This window comes from Diadema antillarum, unplaced genomic scaffold (assembly GCF_040938485.1).
Source record: "Diadema antillarum isolate AM-2024a unplaced genomic scaffold, OU_Dant_1.0 scf00000087, whole genome shotgun sequence".
Classification (NCBI taxonomy): Eukaryota; Metazoa; Echinodermata; class Echinoidea; order Diadematoida; family Diadematidae; genus Diadema; species Diadema antillarum.
Genome location: NW_027270976.1, coordinates 965,676 through 983,904, shown reverse-complemented (window position 1 = coordinate 983,904; position 18,229 = coordinate 965,676). Strand labels below are relative to the sequence as shown.

Sequence of the window (18,229 nt, the reverse complement as noted above, 5' to 3'; positions counted from 1 at the left end):
TCAGATGTTGCATTTTTAGTCCCTGATTGACTTTTGTGTGTGGTTATGAGCAAAGTCATCATTAGGTTCAAACGGAAGAATGTGCAGGAGGGACATTTTGTGCTCAAAGTAGAGCCTGATCCCTGCATAGTATCATCATGCGTGATGTGATGTTACCAAGGCTGCTTGAGAAATTTCCACCACTTGATATTGATGACAACCCCTTGATGCTCCCAGGTAGCCATGCCCCGGAGGTCTCATGCCAGGTAGATGGTAGTGAAAAGACCATGTACGCAGACGAGAGATGACTTTAAGTCCTATTGAGATGGAAAACCTACCATCAGCCACCTTAATCCTTGGCCCAGTATCATGTCTCTGTACTCAGTCCTCCTGTAAGACTGCAGAAAGTGTTTAAGGACTCTTACAAGACCTAGTATATAGCATAGTCTGCCAATCAGAGCATACAAAAGTCAAAGAGTTATAGGTTGCTTTGAACCATTTATTAACCTGCAATATACCTATTATTATTGGCTGGCATGCATAGGAAATCTAGAGAGGTGGAAATAAAATAAATGCTTTCTACTTTTTCCTTCTGTCTCTTTTGATATATCACCCTTGTATACAGTTTAAACAGTTATTCTCTTTCAAGAGTTTTTCACCCTTGTATACAGTTTACACAGTTATTCTCTTTCAAGAGTTTTTCACCCTTGTATACAGTTTAAACAGTTATTCTCTTTCAAGAGTTTTTCACCCTTGTATACAGTTTACACAGTTATTCTCTTTCAAGAGTTTTTCACCCTTGTATACAGTTTAAACAGTTATTCTCTTTCAAGAGTTTTTCACACAAACAAAAGCTTGCTATTTAGTTTATGTTTACAGTGAGAGAGTGAACTTATAAGAACAGGTGATCTCAAAATATGATTGACCAGTTAGGAAGTGGACATTATGAAACTGTGCATCACAAATTCACCAAGAAGTCACCAGACATAGATTTTTATCTAAGTGTAGATTCTAAAAGAGCCAACTTTCAGCTTTTATATCATGTATTACACAATACAGGTGGACTTTCTCAGCTTATCTAAATAATAGACAGAAAGTACACCCTTTGGCAAAGTGTTTACTGAGAAAAGAGTCTTTAAAGGTCGAGGCATCTCTGTTTAAGTATAGTTTATAATCTCACCACCCACCAGTGCTCTGTGCAATGAATGGGACAAAGAACCTGATATAAAGCTCCACAGCAGCCACTATGAAGGAATTATCAGATTAAGCTGAAATTGAGCACTTAGTGAGTGACTATTATCAACTTTCAACACAATAGCATCATCCTTTCAAAAGTTATTAGAGTTGAAAGTGAAGAGATTGTAAAGGGTTTCTCATGCTTCGAATCTGCAAATTCAAGAAAGCATAAGTCAAGTTGAAAAAAAAAGTGTTTTAGAAAAGCTGCAATAAAGAAAATATTCAGTTTGTGTTATGATCCAAAAGTTATGAATTATACAGAAGAATGATTGCTCTTTCAGAAAATAGAATTGACTACTTTGATCCATTCACCTATTGTAAGTCCCAAAGTACAATAGGGGTCGTGTGACTTTTTGTATAGTTTTGTGATGCTCAGTCACATATGCAAAGAGTTTCCAGCTGCTGCTGGTGTATAATGTCTATAGCATGAAAGGAGAATGAAATCTAAATAAATATGTGAATTGAAGAAATGCAGCAATATTAGTACAACACATCAGCAAAGTTTGACCCAATTCAGACAATCTGTTCAAAAGTTATGAATTTTTTAATTTTTGGTGCAGCCATTGCTGGATGAGAAGACTACAACTCTTTGTGATATCACGTATGAAAAATGGTTTAGAGAAAATGTATTAAAAGAAAATAAGATATTTTCACTTTTATAGTATATTGGAAGAGCACTTGACTTATTGCTTTCAGAAAGCAGGGGGAATAATTTTACCCTTACCATATGTCAGCTATAAGTCGAGGGAATGTTTGCTTTTCTTTAGAAAATGAAATGTTGTGGAATTATCTTTATATTCACTATATATAAGTTTCCATACATGACTGCACTGAAAACTTTTTAAAAAATTATAACTTTTGTATGGATTGTCTGATTTTTTTTCTTCAAAACATCGCTGTTGCTACAGTTACTCAATCCACATGTACGTTTGGGTTTCATTACCCTTTAATTTCATGCAATGGTAATGAAAGGTGTTATTTTACTCGTTTTAGTTAGTATGATATCTGAGCTAGGGGTGTATGGACTTTGACAGAAAGCATGCTTACTTGTCATCATTTGCTATTTTAATAGATACATTATGTCGTTATTCATTTGGAATGCATCAAATGCATTATCTAGGGTTCCTTTATGCTTTAAGATATAATTTAAACAATGTGTTTTAAGTCATAACTTTCATGCATTCTTCAACATTTTTTTTTTTTATTTATCTCCTACTCGCAGGGATCATGGAATGACAGTTGCCGTGATACTTGTGCCAACACAACAGGCTGTGTAAGTTTTTACTCCGCCTCACTTGATATTTGTTTGTTTATGTCTCACTCTGCATGTTTATTCATTTTGTTAGAGATAGTTATATGCTCATCACAACGTATAAACAATATAGCTTGAAGAACAGGCATTAAACAAGGACAGATAGATAGTTTTGTGTAGGTCAAATGTTCACCCAATTATCTAAACGAATGGTTTCAAACATGCACTCACTCACTTTTCAAAATTCATTTTTGAGACCCTCTTTTGATAAGACAATGTTTTAGTACACATAAAGACCGATAAATTAGATGTCTCTTTTCCTGAGCTTCATAGACTTAGAACAATTAGGGAAAGGAAGGGGAAAGTTGATAAGAGCATATAAAATGTATGATATGTGTATGTTTGTTGCCTCACTTGGGAGTGAGGGACACTGGAGAAATAGATATTGTCACAGACTGATTCTGATAAGAAAAAAACAGCAGTGAAAGAAATGACTGGTCTGTGTATTTCCGACCCTAGCACTGCAGGAATCAATGCTAATAGGGTATATTTGTATACACCACTTGTTATATACACTTCACCTTTTTACCTCAATGTCATTTACAGACAGTTTGATTATAGGCAAAGAAACCATTTGAAGTCACACACAAACTCAAGGTGACCAACTTCATTATTGTTGCAGTTTCCTTTCATCTTATTCTGTTGATGTGTGCTTGAGTATTTTAGGCTAGCTTAAAGGTATAATTTACCATTTGCAGGTGAAACAAAAACCCAGCATTAGTGCCTTAAAATTGTTCTAAAATGTGAGTTTGGGATAGAAGCAACCACTGTAAAAATTTGAATCTGTATAATCAATGTTAAGTATCATTGAATACACGAAATGTGAACAATATTCATAATAAAAATGTTTTCAGACTAAACCATCTACAGTTATGGTTTCATGAGAAAAATACTGATATCTCCTTATATTTTAAGCTTTATTGCAAAAATGTTTATACGGTTGGATGTTTTGTGATACAGCAGACCTACACATGTGTATCAAATGTGATATCTTGAACATTTTTTGAATCACTTTTCCCAGAGGTAAACAGGACCTTTAACATATTTACAACATGTAATAATTCTTTTGAAGCTTTTACTCTCTCATTACACTCACTTTCTCCAAATAGTTATTTAACCAAAAATATGTCATGATGTTAATGTTGCACCTGAATATCTCCTCTTTTCACTCTTACAGATCAAGTGTTCCAAGCCCTGTATCATCATTCAGTCAAGTTAGTATGAAATATCTCCAATGAAAGTGACATTGCTTGAAATTACAATCACTTTGCCGTAGATTGATTAATTGTCCTCCATTGACAGAAATAAACAGTGATTATTCAATGTGTGAGTAACAGGCAGTAGTCTTGTCAGTTAGTTGCAGTAGAAATAACAATCACTTTGCCATAGATTGATTAATTGTCCTCCATTGACAGAAATAAACAGTGATTATTCAATGTGTGAGTACCAGGCAGTAGTCTTGTCAGTTAGTTGCAGTAGAAATAACTCCATGCCAAAACAAAAACAAAAAAAATCATTAATTTGAATTTGCAGTACCCACTGCTATAGGAGAACTATCACTCTGTGCCCCACTTGAGCATGTATGCCCAAGATTTTATCATGGCTACTACTCAAACACCTTATAATCAGTTTCTATTCATGTCAATGAAGGACAATTTGTAAATCAGTTGCAATGAAAATAACTTGAGGCAAGTATCATTAATTTGAAGACACATTAATTTATTATGTGTCATTTTGTCATTGTTGCATCGTCCAGCGACAATAATTCTACTGCATGCATTTTTATCCTCTTATTTTGTGCATTTTGAGCATTACCTTCAGTCATAAGGAAACAGAGTGGTTTAGATAAGAATAGGAATAAGTGTAGGTCAAGACTTCCATGTGGGAGCCTTGTAATTAGTACCCTTCTTGTCTTTATGCTAATAATGGTGTGACACTTTCATAGCACACAAGGCTACTCTTTCTACCCTCACACACACAACACACACTACACATATAAGCCTTACTCCTCCTGGCTGAGACTACTATATATTTGTAGTGGACAGATGTGAAATCACAGGTATCAGGTAGACGTAAACCTCCTGTATGCTTGTGAGGGAGCTGGCATTGCCCTGCCAGCCCCCAGTAGACTGATGCCCAACACACATCCCACCATGTGAACTTGGTATCCTAGCAACAAGTGATGGAGTGGATAGATACCATTCACATCATTCAAGACAATTTGCCATGTATTATCTTTAATAGTAGAGAAAGTGTCCTTTACTTTCAAATGGGACTTGTTGCCATGGTAATGGATGTTGATTCTCTTTTCATTGAGGTCATCCTCTGAAGCATTAGACTTGGATTGCTCCTTCTCTTTCTCTCTTCCTCTCTCCCTCTCTCTCTCTCTCTCTCTCTCTCTCTCTCTCTCTCTCTCTCTCTCTCTGGGGACACTCTCTTTCAGACATGAATATAACCCTTCTTCATTTCAGGCTTGCTAGCCATGTAGAAATATATTTTCTTTACATCTAACATGGTAAGTTTGGTAGAATTATCAGAACTCCTTAATTAGGATATATAACAAAAACAGTGTACACTTATAATATTGAAGAGATTCCATCCTGGGGGATTTTCATCTCTAAATCTAGGTCTATCTTCATTAAATTGTTTCTGTATTGCTGGCAACAATGTACTCGTACTCATCACAGTTCTGTGCCACATAACATGGCAACGTACACTGCTGTGACCAGTGGCGGATCCAGAGGGGGGCACGCCGGGCGCGCACCCCCTCATTATTTTTTGTTAAAACAAAAGAAATAAGGAAAAAAGTGGGGAGGGGGTATGTGCGCCCCTCCCTCCAATTTTGTAAAGGCGCCTCCCCTTTATGGAATTCCTGGATCTGCCCCTGGAGATATGCCATGTCACAGCATAAAACGAGTGCCACTGTACTATGATGGAATCCAGTGTATTACAACATGCCAAAGACATGTTTCTGCGCTTATTCAAGCTAGGGATAACACAGATGTCACTGGTTGGAGCAAATAAAAGGCTATGGCTCATTAGTGGGAACATCGGGGCAAATGAGTTTGGTCTTAGTTAATGCCCACTTCCAAGGTATTGTTATTAACCCTCCCAGGCCCAACATCACAAGATGCCATTGGAATTGTATTCAGAGTGATCACAGATAGTAACAGCAGGGTTAATGTGAGACTTCAGAGTGCACAGTGTTCAAGTTTCCTGCTTTCAACTCTCTCGTTGTTTTGTTTGTTTGATCACAGACTCAGAGACAGTGTCCTGGGCCAGGGACATTGTTCATCTCGGTCCACTACAGCTCGAATGGACAACCCAGAACTATTCCATCCACATTCTACAGAAGATGTCTTCTTCCAGTCCTTCCTGGCATACCATTGCCATGGTAACCCCTCATTTCTTTCATATCTCTTAAATGTAATGTGCCTTCAAAGAATGTTCAAAAAGTGTTGGTGCCAATGGGATTGCATAAAATATACAGAGAACCTGCACCCACACTGAGAAATGTTTCCTAATTTACTGGCAAGCTTTTCTCATTTATATAGGCACAAATGTTCTGAGACTCACTGCCAATGAAAAGAGATTCAAAAAATTGTGTTTACTCTGTTCATATAACAGTGACCTTTGACTGTGACTGTTCTATTCCTCCACAAACTTGAAGCCAAGTTTTGGTTTGTATAAGGTACCAAGTTAATGCCATAATGAGTTATGGCCCAAATAGGAAAATGTTAGGATTTGAATGAGGTGTTTCTTCTTCTTCTTTTTTTCAGAAATATGAACTTATGAAAGAGAGTCACTATCCTTTGGTCAAATGTATAACAAGCTACAGCTGTTGGCAGTGTGTAGTAGCCATGTACATTATTCTTGTATAGAGGAAATATGATGGATTATAGAATTAAAGCCTTATCTGTTTACTGCACTCTCTTGTGTGTTTGTAATAGCTGTTTATTACAAAGCCTTAAGCAGAAAATGGTAGTCAGTGATGAATTACTCTTGAGGTATCTCAGTACACGTTTTCAGCAAAGACTTCAAACAACCCATTTCCACTACCTTGCCCAGTAACATCATTAAAAAGACAGATTTAGCAAGTTGGTTGTTTCTCAGACTGAGAGCAGATAACCTTGTAGAGCAAGTTTATCATAGTGCCACTTATTTCTGTTTTATTCTATTTCCCTTGTGGCGTCATGTTTCATATCCACTCAGATTGATTCATTTCCTTGGCTAGTTAAGAGGTTGAATCATTAAAGACTAATAAAGGTACAAATCAGAGGCTAAAAAGTGCCTTTATAGTTTTCATGTTTTTCATTCTCAGATGAGTGTATCATCATCAAAAGTTGTGATATGTCATTAACTCTCTTTCCAAAAGATATTTTTCATGAGTAAGTGTGATAAAACCCCCCAAAAAATATCCCTTTTTGGGGACAAGTCCCGAGACTACTCAGGCAGGTCTCTGTGGGAAATGCATGTTGTAGCAAAATCAGTCCGTCCTGAGCGGATTAAAAGGGACTTCGTCTAATTCTGAGAACATAGAATATGATAATATTGAGATTTGATTCAGTCCATATGATTACTCTATAAATGTTGTATATCCACTTAGCATCACCAGGCACAAGATAGGATTAGCTTTAGTCTTTCATGTCAAAGGCTGTTGTCAAGTCTTTTATTCTCTCTGCCCATCTCACTGTATTGACTGCCCACCTCACCATCCCTCCTTGACTGAGCCACATGATCCATCGATGGCTAGTCACACAGAGATAAGAATGAACCACCTTTAGCCAAAGTTCAGCTTCGATCTTGTCTCCTCCCCAGACCCCCAAATCCTCCCTAAGCCTGTCTAACCTGGACTTCTGCAGGGATCAGCTGAGGATCTCGGCCGTCAATGTTGGCGGAGTCGGTACCGTCTGGAAACCAATACTAACGAGTGAGAAGGCCCTCCTTGACATGTGTGTGCTTCTCCTCCTGTCTTTGTTTATCAAGCAATGCATAAGATATTTGTAAAAAGTGCAAGTCACATTCCCAGGTCTTGCTGTACCTCAGTTTCTAACTGCCCTGTAAGTTGTTGTTGTTGTTGTTGTTGTTGTTGTTGTTGTTGTTGTTGTTGTTGTTGTTGTTGTTGTTGTTGTTGTTGTTGTTGTTGTTGTTGTTGTTGTTGTTGTTGTTGTTGTTGGTGGTGGTGTTGTCACGTTACGGCAACATCCTTCTTTAAAAAGCATGCTTTTGAAAAAGACAAATTCACATGATATGAAATATCTGAACTGAGATTTGAGATTAACCCAGACTTCTGATAATATTCAATGATAGTTCCTTTAAAAAGTCCACCTGTGATTATTCCAGTTTTGCAAAGCAGGAAACAGATCAATTTTCATTCAGATGTGACAGTCTATCCCTCATGCAAATAGTGTGAGATTTTATTGTTCTGACAATGTACGCATTAGATCTGGCACCCAAGATGATTTGGACCCTCGTGAAGATCTAAACAAATCACGTTAGGAAATCAAACTGAAATGTGTTGATGTTTTGTAAACTGACTGAATTGAAGAACCTACCACAGATAGCCATGAGACTCAATGCGAAGTGAAATCCTATTCGACAAGATATTGAATATAACAAAAAGAGAGCAAAACAGTCAGGAGCTGACAAAGTACATTTTTTCAAGGGATTCCATTTCTTCTCAAACCTGGCCTACTTCAAGTGTATGGTTACCAGGCTCTTTGTTTGACTATGGGCAAGAAATGACAGGGTGATATCTACTGTCTAGAGTAGATCTTAACTTACTGGCTGTTTCAAACACAATGAAGCATTGTATTCTTGATTTGCTTTAGAACTTGTGAGCTTATAGGATTTTTGTTTCCATTCTGTGTTGTCAAATTGTGAGTCATTTTGTAATGAGGACATTTAAAGCATCATGATTAATTGTAGCTCTTAGACAAAGTACCGTGAGTGAAAATCTGCCTTATTATCCGCAGCCCAACTTTAAGGAAATAGCTGTGATTTTTCTGTCATCCTGTCAACAGACACATAAGAGATTCATTATCTTCTTTGTCTGCATTACTTGTGTTGATTACCTAGCAAATTCTGTTACAAGATATGAAAAGAGTTTGATTATTTCATGGCAATGCATGTTGAAACTTGCTTATCCTTCTCAATCACAGACAAGCTACGTCTGCCAGCGGTCCAAATTGTGTCTGAGAATTATTCCAAAGGTTCCAGCGAGGTGGTAGTTAACCTATCCTGGAGGGCCCCAGAAAGTAAGTGGATCCATCAAGACTAATCAAAGTACTACAAGGAATTTATCATTATATCCTAGCCTGCAAGCTTTTGGGGGCAGCTAAATTTCTTATTTCTTACAGATCTTTATTCTGCTAATGAAATTACCATTGGTGCCAGTGGTGAAGCCCTGATATTAATTTGCAATTTTGACAATGTTTTTGAAAGATCCTACTTGAAATTTCTTCTTCTGGGCTTATTATACTAATCAATTACATGGTAGAAATTGTGGGCCAGCCAAAATTGAATAAAACCATTTTTAGGCAATTTTCATACTTCATGAGCTTTTTTTTTTTTTCAGCACACCAAATGTTAAATCTATATGTACAGTAGTTATTAAAGTCTGTCTATCTATCCATCTATCTATCTATCTATCTATCTATCAATATATCTGTCTGTCTGTGTATCTACATTGTATCTATCTGTCTATCTATCTATCTATTAATCTGTCTATCTATCTTTCTTTCTCTTTTTTTTTCTTTTTTTCTTACCTACCTGCATATTGTTGGATTTTACTGTCTCTTGTTGACAAGAAGAATAATGGAGTTTTTATGAAATATTGGTCTTTTTTATTCATTCTTCAAATTACTTGCCCAAACCATCTCAGCTTTTATTTTGTCAGTATATTTGGATTGCAGTCATAACAATGTGGCAAGTATGAAAGTAACAAGATATTTGTCTTTTATCATAATTACCTCCACCAAGGGAGGAGGTAATGTTTTCGTTGACATTTATTTGGTTGGTTGTTGGTTTGTTTGTATGTATGCAAAATAACTCAAAAAGTTGAGAACGGATTTAAATGAAACTTACAGGAAAGGTTGAGAATGACACAAGGAATAGATGACTAAATTTTGGTAGTGATTCAGGAATTTTCATTTATTTTATGAAGGATTTCCAATATAGTGGCAGGTAGGGTGAATGAACTTGGGAGTTCAAGCTGTGCATTTTCTGAGGTTTGGATATGTGCACTAAAGCGCATGCTCTAGTTTCTGCTAGGGTGAGGCCGGCCGCACAGCTTGAAGTTAATGATGTAACAAAAGGCTTCTGTATTGGGAAATCAGGTGACTTTCAGCACACATTTGTACGTATGGGTGGAAATCACTGATCTCTAAGGAAGAACAAGATCAGTGGTGGAAATGAGCTGCTTGACGGAGATCTGCGCTCTTAGAGTGCTTCTCTAGTTTCTCTGTGTGGTATTAATGACAGCTCCTCCTTGTGGCAGCTTCACTCTCAAATCCTTTTTCTTCTTTTTCAAAGGAGCAAAAAAAGGAAAGTTCAGGGTGTAATGCTCAAAACTAGCTGATCATAGATGAAAGTTAGAGTACATCATACAGGTATATCAAAAGTTTGCCACACATGGTACCTATGCTTCACATGACATCAGGTTAAGGTAATCTTATTGTTTTAAAATTAATTGAACAAATCATTCAGGTACCAAAAAAAGTAATAAAACATATAGAATACATTAATTTGTGTGTGTGTGTGTGTGTGTGTGTGTGTGCGTGCTTGTGTGTGCGTGGGTGTGTGTTTGTCCATGTGTTTGAGTTTAAGCTGAAATTGGTGAGGTATTTTTCTAATATCTCAAGCACATTTCTTTGTCTGCAACAGGTTGGGAGAAAGTTGTAGACACATACTCCGTCTCTGCTTTAGCTCATCCTCAGTCGGCAAGATCCTTTCATCATTGGGACATTATCAAGGAGGTATGCTCTCCTCGTAAATATCCTTCATTTAGTTCTGATTCTTGCCTTTTGTTTCATGTCTATTCCTCCAAGATAAAACCGATCTAGAGATGATCGAGTTGGCAATCGTAGAAAAATGAAGGAATTGGAAGGGATGAAAGCTATGAAATGACGACAAGTCTGCAAATAACTTATAAAACAAAAAGCAGAAGGTGTTGAAATATGTAGACAGATTACATTGTAAACACATTACTGATTGATATCTCCTTAGGGATGAAGAGAAAAGTCTTCTTTACTTTTAAACAGAAGTCACTTCAAGAGGAATTATCAATTAATTGTAGTTTCACTGAGATCAGCTGCACACAGAACAATGGCTGAGTGTGGTTGAGAAGAATTTCATCAACCATCATAGACTCCTATGAATTTGGTCATACACTGCACTTCCGGTATTTAACGAACATGGTCATAACGAAATATACAAATTTACAAAAGTATACTTGATACAACTAAGTAAACATTTCGGTCAAAAAAGTATCATCTATATATCTTTATGCACCTCACTGTTTAGGTATAACAAAATTTCAATATAGCAAAAGAAAACCACAGGTCGGAAATGCTCTGTACTAAATCTTTAATCAAGATGCAATGTTTTGATCCAGCTACAGCAGTTACTACCCACATGTCCACTCAGATAATGTCAAACATCAACTGACTTGCCTGAATATGTCTGTTTTTTCTGAAGGTAAATGGAACATCAACAGCAATCAGAGTTCCTCTTGACAGAACAGATGCTGCAATCACCTTAATTGTGAGTATAAACATCTCTTTTGGAGTTGAATGAACTGTGAAATATGTCGCATTCGTATCATTGTCTGATATTATGACTATAATGACACTTTCCTGAGGGCAATTTCACTCAAGTTTAAGTTTCAATCTTTATCCATTCATCTCCTGCATTTTCTAAACTTCAGAATGTTTTTGTGCTCTTTCTGTTTCACCTTATCAATTGTGTATTCATATATTTCACTTATCATATTCTGTGATGTTGACATATACATGTTCTTATATGTTATGTTTAAAAAAATGTATTTACAAATTTTGTTTGAGATGAAAAAATGAACTAATCAATCAATGAATCACTGTATTCATGTTGCCAAGGAAACTTCTTGAGATTGTCTGCCATCAGCTTCTTGTACAGCTCAGTGGTGTCACAATGTTTCGCATGCAATGGATTAAGATAACTTTGTGGGATATGTTCCTTTAAGTCTTACTGTGCTCACTTTCTTTGACGATGATTAGCACAGTTATCATGGAAACTGATTGTCAACAAAGAATTATGTAATCCTAGAATCCCTATCATATCACTATGGCCTTTATTGCAGAGTGTGTGTTTTGTTTGTTTGTTTTGTTTTGTTTGCTTTGCCTTCGTTTCTCTGTGGAATTTAGATCATATCATATTTTGGGGAATTATAAGCTAGTAAATAGGGTTGTCACATTGAGACTGAGTGCAGGGGCGGGCGAACCAAGGGGTGGGGGGTGGGGAGGGAATCTTCCTTTATCACACTGATATTAGAGGACCCTCAGCCATTCCATGATGTGTTTAGAACCATGACTATCCTTGTTTCTGGGATATAAATGACCCTTTTATGATGTTGAGGGCACAGAGTTGATGACCAAAATGTGTTGGTTTACCTTCAGTCTTCACTTCTTGTTGGACAGAGTGTTATTAATGCTTGTACTAAGTAAGAGGTGAGAAGTGTACGCAGACAGGACTTTTGCTTTCCTAATGACAGAATAAACAGACAAAGTGTCCATGCATTAAACCTGTCTATGCTGATGTTAAGTACAGATTAGGAGTGGACACTAAGTTTTGCGCCTTAAGAGAGATGTTCCCAGATATAGCATGTTGGTTTTCTTGACATATCCCTTTTGTCATTATTTTCCTTTGCACTTCATCTTGTCTTCTTTTTTCTTTTCTTTTTTTACTTTTGTGTGAGTTTACTGTAAAGATCTGAATTTTCTACTTTTCCTTTTCTGTCTCATATCCTTCTCCTCATTTTGTTTTAGCTTGTAATTTGTGGTTTGTCGCATGGTTGTTGTATGTTCTGTTATGAAAACACATGAAAGAATTGCTCAAAGTACTTTTTCTTTCTTTCTTCCCAATGCATCTTCCATTCTTTGTATCCTAGGTTAAAACTACAGTCAACTGTGTTGAGAGCCAAAGTGTGCCCAAACTTATCACTCTCGTAAAATCTGGACCTCGTAAGTTTATACCATAAAACAATTTTACAGGATATTATTCATTACTGTATTAAAGGTACATGTAGTCAACATTTGTCATACATTCCTTGTATTTATACGCATGCTACTTAAAGGGGAAGGCTAGTAACTGATCAGTGGGAATCAGTGGAAATGCTGGGAGATGATTGTTCCAATCCTTATGGGATTCATTCAAGAGTTCATTGTATATCTATTGTTGTGTGAAAATGATTTGCTTCAGAATGGTCTCATATTCAAGTAATGTGCAGTTTAAGGCTTCCAGGTTAGCGTCCCTGGTCAGTGACGGAGCATTAATCTGCACATTACTTGAATATGAGACCGTTCTGAAGCAAATCATTTTCACACAACAATAGATATACAATGAACTCTTGAATGAATCCCATAAGGATTGGAACAATCATCTCCCAGCATTTCCACTGATTCCCACTGATCAGTTACTAGCCTTCCCCTTTAAGAAAAATGTGTGTAGCTGTGTCTGAATTGTGTTGATGCTATTTCAGTTTTGTCTTTGTTGTTTAATAAGGAGGTCTCCAATTCTTTTCAATGAGATAATTGATTATATGATTACCCTATATAATGCTTGAGATTCATTTATTTTTTTTATTCTTTTTTTTAATCAAATTGAGTTTGTGATGAAAATTGTTCTGTTTTTCCCAAAGAAGACATCAGGGAAGAGAGTGCAGATCCATTTCATACATATTGAATACAGTGTAGAGCTGAAGTTAGAAAGTGAACTGTACTGTACCGTATTGTACCAAGCCAAAAGTGGACTACTTCCAGATGTGCTCCAAAAGCGTACCAAAGCGTACCAAAAGTTCGTTGTAAAGCATGCGCGTATCATGCGCATACGTCACAATGCAAAGACATCATTCTCTTTGTTCGGGACAGCTGTAAGTACTTCAAGCGCCAGGTGAATGACATTCTTGCTACAAACAAACATGACCTTTTCTAAAAATAACTCGTGAGGTACGCTTTCTCCACAGAGCGCTCGAACGCTCCAAAACTGGCACAGTTTGGTACGGTACGCTTTGGTTCAGTTCACTTTGGTTCGCTTTAGAGCGCTTGAACGCACCCTTAGAGACTCAAATCCTCCCACTTTCAATGGGAGATGTCCCGCCAAATGCTCCCCCCCCCCAAAAAAAAAAAAAAAAGAATAAGAAGAAAAGAAAAGAAAAGTATCGACTAAAAATCATTTCCCATGCTTGAAATTTGGCTGTAAATATTTAAAACACAAAAGAAATAAAGCAGCAATGTGACAGTTCCCGTGAACCACCAATAGTGACTGTATGGTATGATACTGCATCATGTATACGCTATTCACGAATACAGTCGCAGATGCTGCACAGTTACACATATGACTGCATCAGAAGATAGCGTACTATCAGTCTCCCACTTATCAGTGTCATGCTTGCAGCGTTGGTATATTATACAAATAGGACATGCTCTATTATGCACTATAGTGGATTAGACAACGGCAAATAGTAAATTATCTCGAAAGCTGTTTTGTTTCACAGAGGCCGTAGGCCGAGGTGAATAGAACTGCACGACAGATAATTCATGCTGTAAGCATTCAGTATAGTGGTACAACCATGCTACTATACCTAAATTTATCCACAATCATGTGATGCAATCTAACCAATCACAGTGCATGTTATACTCCACCTATTTTACTATAATTATTTTGTAAATCTCCAGTATGGAAAGTATACAGGTGGTAGAATTTCTGGGTTGAAATGTTGTCAGTGGGAAAATCCACAGATCAAAAGGTGTTCAGGGTTGGAGTCTCACAATTGTTTTTTTCATCAGTGCTATGTAATGTTTGACATATTTTCTCTTAATACATATTGTATCGCTTCATTCTGAATCAATATGCAACTGCAAGTTTACCGCAGATTGTCTGATTTTGGTACTGTGCTGAATGATTTGTGTCTTCAGTATCACAACTATGTTCATTATTACATGCTAATTTTTGTCTCCTGCCTTAAGCTATTATGTCAGTGGAAAGCAGAAAACTGCATTACTTTAAATTTCAGTGTTTTCTATATTGAAGTGGTTCCTTTTCACAGTTAATTGCATATTATTGGCAGTGAATAAAATACCTCCATGCTTACACAATGCCTTTAATGTTTGGTCCGTCCAGAGATGGCGTGGTACCGACTTCCTGCTGAGAATCTGACCATCAGTTTCTTCATTGAGTCTTACCCGTCATCATCTCACCCGGGATCGTATGCCGCTATGGTTGCCTGGGGCGACCTGACGTTTTCCAGAATGGCTTCACTCATGCTCTTCTGGGGGGAGGCGGTAGAATCCAGAGTGGTTCCAAGATGGTACACTTTCCAGCAGAATGCCATCAGGAACATCACCCTTCCCCTGGTCAGTGGACATAGAGGACTAGGAAACCCTGCTTATTATGGCTCACACAATAAATGATTCACGCAAATATTTCTGCTAGCATAACAAGAACTAAATGCTTTTGACTGATTGGTCTTGTAACTCAGCTGTTGTCATGGTATTGTGAAAGTGGAAATTTTCACAGTTTTGAAATTTTTGCGCATTTCACACAACCAAAAACTAGCACAAAAATAAAAGCCCATGAATATTATTGCTTACCATTATGTCCCTGTAGTTGATGTTTTGATTCCGCAGAATTAAACACACTCGAAACTCATCTTACGCGGCCGAGCGCAAAAAATGACTCATGTGGAAATATCCACTTTTACAGTACAATGTAGCTTCAGGATTGAGAGCTGCAGTTTATATCATGCTTCCACACAGGTCTCTAGGAGAGTGAGAGAAGTCCTTCAAAATGGCTTTTGGGAGGGTTATAAAGATATAGAGAATAAACAATAGCACATCATGAACACATAACATGCAGTTGATGATTTATGAAATGTGATCTTTAACTTTGTGATATGTAGTTTAAATTGTGAGATTTTTAATCAATCATACATCAAAAATATTATATGAGTCTGGAACATGAGATCTGTGTATATCGTCGGGTGCCCGTGCATAGGCCGCTAACGCAATACAAATTGTATTGCGTTAGCGGCCAATGCACGGGCACCCGACGATATGTTTGTGGTTTGTGTTTTTGTTCTTGTTTTTTTGTGTGTTTGTGGGGGGACGGATTTGTTTTGTTTTGTTTTGTTTTTTGTTTGTGTTTTGTGTGTGTGTGTGTGTGTGCTTGTATTTTGCATAGTTGGAGCTATGTTGTGTAATTAAACAGAAAGTTAACATTTTTTATACTCTTTTCTCTTTCTCACAGAATGCAACCAGCTTCATAATTACCTCACTGAAACCAGAATCAATGTATGGAGTTGAGGTAAGATTGTGCAGAATCTATGGCTTGCATAGTCATTATGCACCGTGCTGCCACAGAGGGCGATGTGTTGCATTCAAGATTTCATTAGTCTGTCAAATTAGATATCCTTCACCTTGACATAGAGCAAGTTATGAGCTGAATTAAGCTACAGCCATCCATGATGATAGAATAAATGTAAGGCAGGTTCATAATGTGTTTTGATAATCACATGTCTGTCAGCTACTAGCAAGTGAAAATGACTGTATCTCTTTAGTCTGTGATATCTTGTGTTTTTCTGAAAACTCCTTGCTTGTAATCACCAGAGAGATCCCACACCTATTTTTTGTATGCAGTGATGTACATGTGCTGTTGTTGCCTAGTAATTGTTGGTTGTCATGGTTACAGTAGACATGTATGTAAATTATCACAGCCCAAATTATATTACCAGATCAAGCAAGCATATGTAGCTCATACTTTCTAGACTGAAAGATTTCTGAAAAATCTGTGTTCCGATCCTCAATCCCATCTCCTACCCAGTTGGTAGCCGCTTTCCCCAAAGGAGTGAAGATGCCTGGCAGAGTCTTCCAAAGAGGCCGACACACTGACAAAGCTTTTTCTACAGGTGAGTGCCAGTTAATTCATTTTAGTACGCTTTTTGTGGATGAATCTTTCCTTTTCAGTGAGGTAAATATGCACTCCTTTGCTTATAGATTTTAGTTGTAGATTCGAAAGAGAATTTTTCCATTATTACATGGGATCAAATTCCATTAAACCCTATGATCTTAGTGTGAAATCATGGGTAATTATTGTTCATTACAGGACCAGGAGATTCAGAAATTATTTTTGTTGGGCCCACCAGAGGTGTGGGGAGACTAAGGGATCGCCTGCGGCGTCTGCCCGTCCGTCGTCCGTCCGTCCGTCCGTCGTCCGTCCGTCCGTCCGTCGTCCGTCCGTCCGTCGTCTGTCCGTAACGCTACAAAAACTTGAATAACTCTCTACTGAGGATTTCAATTTCAATCAAACTTGGAGGGAAGAGTGGTTATACAAAGTTACACATTTTACCAAACATGAAGGGCACCTTAAGGTCAAAGGTCACAGGCAGAGGTCAATGAACTTTAGGGCCCAATGTTAAGTTTTTAGGGTGCGTTTCGTTTATGGCTCGTAACTTTTGATGTATCTGTCTGTTTGTGACCAAACTTAGATGGTAGACGTCCCTTGGGAAGTTGAAGGTTACCACAAGGTCAAAGGTCACAGACTGGGGTCAACGAACTTTTGGGGCCCAATTTTAAGTTTTTATGGCGCGTTTTGATTATGGCTCATAACTTTTGATCCCTTTGTCCGTTTGTGACAAAACTTGGATGGTAGATGTCCCTTGGAGAGGTGAAGCTCATCACAAGGTCAAAGGTCACAGACAGGGGTCAACAAACTTTTAGGGCCCAATGTTAAGTTTTTATGGCACGTTTCGATTGTGGCTCATAACTTTTGATCCCTTTGTCCGTTTGTGACCAAACTTGGACGACGGTAGATGTCCCTTGGGGAATTAAAGGTCATCACAAGGTCAAAGGTCACAGAAAGGGGTCAACAAATTTTTAGGGCCCATTGTTAAGTTTTTATGGCGCGTTTCGATTATGGCTCATAACTTTTGATCCCTTTGTCCATTTGTGACCAAACTTGGATGGTAGATGTCCCTTGGGGAGATGAAGGTCATCACAAGGTCAAATGTCACATACAGGGGTCAACGAACTTTTGGGGCCCAATGTTAAGTTTTTATGGCGCATTTTGATTATGGCTCATAACTTTTGATCCCTTTGTCCGTTTGTGACAAAACTTGGATGGTAGATGTCCCTTGGAGAGGTGAAGCTCATCACAAGGTCAAAGGTCACAGACAGGGGTCAACAAACTTTTATGGCACGTTTCGATTGTGGCTCATAACTTTTGATCCCTTTGTCCGTTTGTGACCAAACTTGGACGACGGTAGATGTCCCTTGGGGAATTAAAGGTCATCACAAGGTCAAAGGTCACAGAAAGGGGTCAACAAATTTTTAGGGCCCATTGTTAAGTTTTTATGGCGCGTTTCGATTATGGCTCATAACTTTTGATCCCTTTGTCCATTTGTGACCAAACTTGGATGGTAGATGTCCCTTGAGGAGATGAAGGTCATCACAA

At 37.7% G+C, this 18,229-nt stretch overlaps 1 protein-coding gene across 1 annotated transcript in view; it reads left to right on the top strand.

The window, feature by feature from the left end:
• The window catches only part of LOC139718033 (uncharacterized), a 46,314-nt gene that overhangs the window by 12,525 nt on the left and 15,560 nt on the right, over positions 1-18,229 (top strand). The window contains exons 2-10 of the mRNA XM_071629523.1: positions 5,785-5,921; positions 7,346-7,457; positions 8,689-8,784; positions 10,412-10,503; positions 11,225-11,290; positions 12,672-12,744; positions 14,903-15,135; positions 16,028-16,084; positions 16,601-16,685. Of these exons, the coding sequence (XP_071485624.1) occupies positions 5,785-5,921; positions 7,346-7,457; positions 8,689-8,784; positions 10,412-10,503; positions 11,225-11,290; positions 12,672-12,744; positions 14,903-15,135; positions 16,028-16,084; positions 16,601-16,685 (951 nt within the window). The remainder of the gene's footprint in view (positions 1-5,784; positions 5,922-7,345; positions 7,458-8,688; positions 8,785-10,411; positions 10,504-11,224; positions 11,291-12,671; positions 12,745-14,902; positions 15,136-16,027; positions 16,085-16,600; positions 16,686-18,229) is intronic.